The 6,547-nt window shown below is 45.6% G+C and overlaps 1 protein-coding gene across 1 annotated transcript; it reads left to right on the forward strand.

The window, feature by feature from the left end:
- Positions 1-1,659: 1,659 nt before the first annotated feature.
- Positions 1,660-5,982, forward strand: AARD (alanine and arginine rich domain containing protein). Its single transcript, XM_032609574.1, has 2 exons — positions 1,660-1,986; positions 5,842-5,982. The coding sequence occupies exons 1-2, from the start codon at positions 1,660-1,662 to the stop codon at positions 5,980-5,982; spliced, it is 468 nt and encodes a 155-aa protein (XP_032465465.1).
- The last annotated feature ends 565 nt before the right edge of the window (positions 5,983-6,547 follow it).

A 6,547-nucleotide genomic window follows, 5' to 3' on the forward strand; every position in this document is an offset into this window, starting at 1 on the left:
GAGAAAGCCTGTGCGCAGCAACAAAGACCCAATGCAGCCAAAAATAAATTTATATATAAAAAAATATTTCTACTGCACATTGACTGGTGCTGGTTTTCAAGCCCCACCACCTATCACATACATGCATAAAACCCACAAATTTAAAAAACTTAAATATTTATATTCAGTTAGTTCCTAGTAGACCATACGGATTTTCATAATTTCCACCAATAGAACACATCTTCAAATGTTTCTAGAGAATCTTTGTGACAAATATACAATGATAGGTATATAACTGTGCTTAGGTTGTAAACTATTGTAAGGTGGCAGATTGAATTTGGCAGATTATCGACAGAATTGGTAACCTGCACTGCTCCTTATCCAGTTGAGCCTTAAGCCATTTCCGTAGAGTTCAATTTTATGAGCACAGGGAATGTGAACATTCAGTCATACAACTGAGCAACTTCTTTTCCTCTTTGGGAGGTAGTGTGTATCCAAGGTGTGTCTCAGTGGTTCAGACCACAAGCCAGACTTCCTAGGTGCAAATCCCAGGCCCACCATCTACCAGTTTTGTGATCTTTGCCTTACAGCTTAACATCTGCCTTAGTTTCCTCACCTGTTAAATACAGAAACTAACAGTACCTTCCTCACAGGGTTATTGTGAAGATAAAATGGGTTAATATATGAAAAGTGCCTGACACCCAGTAAACACTAATCACAATTAGCTCTTACTGCCCTCAATACCAATCACGGACTTGGAACATTGCAGGTGACTTGTAAATCATTATTAAATGAACGATTAATTCTGGGAGTACTGTATGGACATCTCTGCCCCCTTTCTGGATGAGGGGGGGTAGGTATTTGCATTCTATGATCACACAAAAATTTTGATTGTTTATTCCTTTTTAGAAATTCTCGATTAGATCCAAAAGAGGCAGCTGATTCTGTTCATTGATAAAGGATATACAAGTAATATTGGCACCTGATTACACTGAGTTGGGAATTAGAAAATAACACACTCTGGAGTAAGAGGAATTTTTATTTTTCATTTTAACCCCTTCACAATGTGAAAGTGGCAGAAGGGTGTCAAGTATAGAAAAGAACACGGAGTTTCAGAATCGAAGTGTCTTCTGCATTGTTGGGCTTGTGGAAAGATCATTCTAAGTTTCAAACAGGGCCAAGCTTCTCCCACTTGATTGTGGGCAACGCCTGGCATTGGTACGAGGCCTAATCAGACTTTATATCCACAACACCTGTCACAGTGCCTCAGTCGGTAGAAAGCCAGGGAAAAATATTTTACAGGGCTGAAATATTAATAATCGAGGCAACCAGGGCCTCAAACTTTCCATCCGTACCTCAACTTCCACCTACCTGGATGGACCCAAGTCTTCCCTTAGAACGACGTTCCAAGGAGCAAGAAAAAGGGAGCCAGTTGAAACCTCTTCTCGGAGTTATGGGAACCACTTCCTTCGCCCGTTGCTAAGGAGGGAAGAAGGACAGCGATGAGGCTGGGGGAAAGGAGCGCCTCTACACAGCGGAGCAATAGCCCCGTCTCACTTGGCAGTGGTCCCGCCGGTTCCATGAGTTACCCCGCCCCCAATCTCACCCGCCCTCATCTCGCTCTTGGAAACAAACCCTTAGCAATACAAGCCTGGAAGCCTGGAACCCGGCGTCTCCGAGATGTCCCTGGGGGACTCCAGCCGCCGCAGAGAGGGAACTTCCCGGGGGCCCCACGGCATCCTAGTTGGCGCCGGGCTCAGGCCCTCAACCCTACCTCCCTCACGAGGCTTCCCCGGAGGCGGCGAGAGCGTGGCCGGCCCGGAGGAGGCCCCAGCCGCCAGCCCGCTGCTGGAAGACCTCAGGCGGCGGCTGGCGAGCGCCTTCCAGCGGGCGGCGCCGCGCGGCGTCTCGAGGCGCTCGCGGGAGGAGGAGGCGGCGGAGGCGGCGCGGGAGGAGCAGAGCCGGGCGCGCGTCGAGAGCGCCCTGGCCGGGCTGCGCGCCGAGCTGGTGAGCCCACTGGCGGCCGGCTCTCGGGGCCGCCTCTCCTTCGTCCTCTCCCGGGGCCCCCGGCCGCGGGCCGCGCACGCGCCCCACCGAGGGCTTGGGAGGCCGAGCGCCGCTTTTCCCAGGGAGAGGGTGAGGCCGTGCCGCGTGGGCGAGCTGGGCACCGGCCGTCGATCTTCCCCGACCGTGCCGATGCTCCTGCCTCCCAGGCAGCATCCAGGAGGGAAGCGGGGCAGGGGAGGGATCCGGCAGGGCCCGAGGTGCTGGCTGGCTGTCGAGGGCTGAGTCTACTAGTGACACACCCGAGACCTCCGTCACCACCCCTCCCCAGCTTGTTCTATATTTTTCTACCACATAGAAAGTTCCCTCTAGGGAACTCATAGTACGGGCATGTTATGGGGCTCGGAGGCGGAAGTTTCAATGAAATGAAATCACAGGATGGATGGAGCGAGTCCATCAGCAACTGTTTCTTTTATTCTGCAAGTTTTATCTTTCCCCTGGGTAAGAATTCAGAAACCAAAAAATGATAATAAGGTATTTTGTAAAATTGTAGCTTTTTAACATTAGGCAGGAGGAACTGTAGGTAAATATTTTAGTTACTGTTTTGTGATTTAAACAATTTCCAAGTTAGGTACAATTTGAAAGAGACAAAATGAATAAGAGCAACTTAAGCTTTAAAACGGTGCTGCCCATGAATGTGTGTAGTGGAGATTTGGAAAGTTCTAGTCTTTTGCATTGAATACTAATGAAATGTTAACCACTACTTTAGAACGGATTCAACCATCAGTCAGTTGTCTGATTTAAGAACCTTAACAGTTTATCTTGTTTCTGAGTTTAAGAAGGGCAAGAAGGTAGTCAATTTAATTTTACCTGTGTTAACAATTTGGATTTGACAAGGTATGTATTAATTCTGACCCAGCCATATCGGAGAAACACATGGTTTTCTTCAGATACCTGAGCAGTGGCTGGGCGAGACCCCTCATCAGTAGAGATGGCCTGGAGGGGTGTGCTATGGATGAGGATGCCCACTGGAAGGCTGAGACCGGGCTTAGTCACCCTGTGCTGCTGACCTGGGGTGTCACCATCCCTCCCATACCTCAGCTGACTTTTTTTTTTTTTTTTTTTTTTTTGCGGTACGCGGGCCCCTCGCTGCTGTGGCCTCTCCCGTTGCGGAGCACAGGCTCCGGATGCGCAGGCTCAGTGGCCATGGCTCACGGGCGCAGCCGCTCCGCGGCATGTGGGATCTTCCCGGACCGGGGCACGAACCCGTGTCCCCTGCATCGGCAGGCGGACTCTCAACCACTGCGCCACCAGGGACGCCCTCAGCTGACTGATTTAAATCAAGTGAAGAAATTACATTCAGTAAACTCCGAGGCACTTGAACCTTCACATTCTAACTAGTCATTCCACTAGTAGGAGTTTTAAGCATGTAATGCACCGGGGGTGGGGAAGAGGTGGAGAATAAAATTCCAAATAGATGAGGGTTCAAATCCCAGCATTAACATTTACAGGCTCTGCTCTCACTGTTCCTATTACTTTAGTAATGCTAATTAGCAAGTTTGGGTTTCAGCTGTAAAATGGAAATAATAAACTCATAGGATCACTGTCAGTATTGTATGAGTTAATGTTATATAAACTGCATAGAACACAGACACTACTCAGTGGCTCTTACTGTGTTTTGGTTGTGCCCCCAAAGTGACAGATACATAGGCATGGAAGATCAAGGGTTTTTCTGCAAAGGACGCAAAGAATGTCACATATACACAGATGCTGTGTTCCTGAGATATAGATCACGGTCAACATCTTGGCCAACAATTTCACCATTGTGTGTGACCAGTCATGAAGAAGCAAAAGAATGTGGATCCTCAACACCATCACCACTAGAAGAAGCCGTTTTTGATAATGGGCCGTTAGCCAGTTTTCTGTAGGAACTGGCACCTATCCATACATGTATGTCCACACATCATCTGTTAGGGTGGTATTTGTGTAAGGAACAATGATGAACAGGTTCAGTTAATTTAGAGACATGTTACTATTTATGAAATGTTACTTATGCTGTTAGAATCGGTCTTCTTAGTGGCTTGCATTGAATTCCAGGGCCTGTGAGTGAATTCCAGGGGTTCTATATACCTAAAATTGTATGCCAAATTTTGTATGCACATAAAATGCACTTCTTTCCTCAGTGCATAAAATGCACTTCTTTCATAGCTTTCATTAGATTCTCAGTGGGATCCATGAGGAAAGAAAATTAAGGAATCATTGGTGTTTGACTTTCCTAAACAGGTGTGAGTTACACATACTTTGTTTTGCTTAGATGGTGAGCCATTATCAATAATTCAACTGCTTGATTCTTGGCATGAAAGTATAGGATGGGTGATCATCAGTTTCTCCATTTAGTCATTCCTTCACTCAGTCTTTTAACAAACACACAGAGAACCCACCATGTTGCGTGAGCAGGCAGCCCTAGCTGGGGATACAGTTACGAATAGGAACAAACTGTGCTCAAAATCATCAGTCTAGTGTAGGCTGTGTGCTAGGAGAGGCACATGTACAGAACGCTGTGGAAGCACAGATAAGGCGAGACAGAGAAGGCTTCTAAGAAGAGTTGGCATCTGGCTGAGCTCAACAGGAAGTGGGGGGCAAGGGGCAGAGCGGGCAGAAGATGTGGCTCAGTACGACGTGTTTATTTTGGGACGGGCAAAGTTTCTGACCAGCTGCAGTGGGAGCTGGTGTGGGAAGAGGGCCAGGAAATAAAGCTGGAAGAGTAGGGCAGGTTTATAGGGCGTCCGTTCCACACTGGAGAACAGAAGCTTCCTGTAGGCAAGGTGCCAGGGCTTCTTGTGCTAGTGGTTGTGTTGTTACTGTCTGTTTGCTGGATGTTCATTTACTTTATTCTTTGCAAATTCTTGCTATCAAAGAAATGGTTCCAGGTGCTGAAGAGTGAAGAAAAATATGTCAGAGGAAGACTGAAAGACATTTTATCCAGTGACTTTATTTTGCAAATTAGGAGGGGACCGTCCATATTTGCTTTTTACCAGCGGAATGTCCTGGTTCACCCTGGGGTGGTTTCTTTTGGTGAGTTGATGAGGGGTTTTCAGCAGAGAGAACAGGGTTCTCATGAACTGCATTAAACAAGACCCTAATTGAAGAAATATGCGAATAGTTGATTACTAGTTTTCAACTATAATACAAAGATTATGTTGGACTAAGCTTTTGTCAGACTGCCTCTTGGGTACATTGCCCGAGAGATGGATCTATTTCTTAATACACGAAGATCTTCACAAACTCCCACTGGAGGGAGGGTATAAATCAGCCTTGCTGTATAACCGATTTCACTCTACAGTGAAAATTGTTAGATTCTATAAGTACACACAAAGGGGTCGTTAAATGTTTTGCTCAGCAGGGAGACCATTTAAAATCCTAAAAACTTGAAATGACAAGTAATCAAGTAAATGGGCCCAGGTCCTGAAAGTTCAGGGGGCCCTGAGCAGTTATCCTGTAGCTCAGAAAGCTCATACAGATAAATGATTTCCTCGCAGATCACATGCCATTGCTTGGAAACAGCCTTCTATGCACAGGAATTTTTCAAATGGATGGCTCTGCGCATGAGCTTTTTTTGTTTTCATTGCAAGGCCATTTCGAAAGCTATTTGTATATCTGGATTTTACGTTATCGTAGAGAAAGTCAGTTTTATAGTCAGGCCAAACAGTCAGAACTGGAGAATAAGATGAGAAATACGTCTTTCTTGATATCTTATTTTCCTTTCCTACAAAGTCCTTATTTTTCCTGTGCAGAGAGCAGTTTCATTTGATCCATATCTCAGGCTAATAAAAATCCTTATTTTTTTCTAACTTTTAGCTGGAAATGCATGTCCAGAATTGCCAGCTGGCCAGAACTTTGCTGGATTTAAACATGAAAATGCAGCAATTGAAAAAGTATGAACTGGAAATTGCATCAGAATTGCAAAGCTCGGAAGATAATGTCGTGAATATGGAATGAGGAAACGCACAGAAGAAGATCTGAACCCTAAAAATAACACAGACAGCTCTGAAACAATTCTGACAGTAACATTATGGATGCTTTGTGTAAGACTTTAGGGGCAATTTGTAGGCCAAAAGCTTTGATGCCATGGGGAAGTGACAGAAAACATCTACAAGAGGGAGAGAAAATGGTATGTTGTCAAGCTTCACAGTTATGTATTCATTGTTTTGGCTGGGAAATAGAAGTAAAAAGAATGTACTGAAGAATGCCTTAATGCCAATTTCCAGCGTTCTATCTTGTGCCATCTTAACTTTCTGATGTTATCTGAACTTTCAGAATCTGTGTTTGCTTTTGTTCTACTTGATTATTCTTGGTTTGTCTGCCCAGTTAGTTGTTCAGTAGCCTTTCCTTCCCGTCCTGTCCCCTTTTTGGAGAATTACTCCTGCCTAGATTCCAACCATACCCTTCAGGTAGAGTCTACCATTAAGGGTGTCTCACCTCATTGGATATCGTCACGCAGATCGAGGCAGTTTGATCAACTTGTCCTCAGGAGTTTTTGAACTTGAGCTAAGGGAGCAGATGA

Source organism: Phocoena sinus, chromosome 17 (genome assembly GCF_008692025.1).
Source record: "Phocoena sinus isolate mPhoSin1 chromosome 17, mPhoSin1.pri, whole genome shotgun sequence".
Classification (NCBI taxonomy): domain Eukaryota; kingdom Metazoa; phylum Chordata; class Mammalia; order Artiodactyla; family Phocoenidae; genus Phocoena; species Phocoena sinus.

What these genes read in the sequence shown, in the direction of transcription:
- AARD (XM_032609574.1), top strand. Translation starts at nt 1,660, where the DNA reads ATGTCCCTGGGGGACTCCAGCCGCCGCAGAGAGGGAACTTCCCGGGGG. An exon ending in CCGGGCTGCGCGCCGAGCTG is followed by an intron (nt 1,987 to 5,841) that starts GTGAGCCCACTG and finishes TCTAACTTTTAG; the next exon opens with CTGGAAATGCATGTCCAGAA.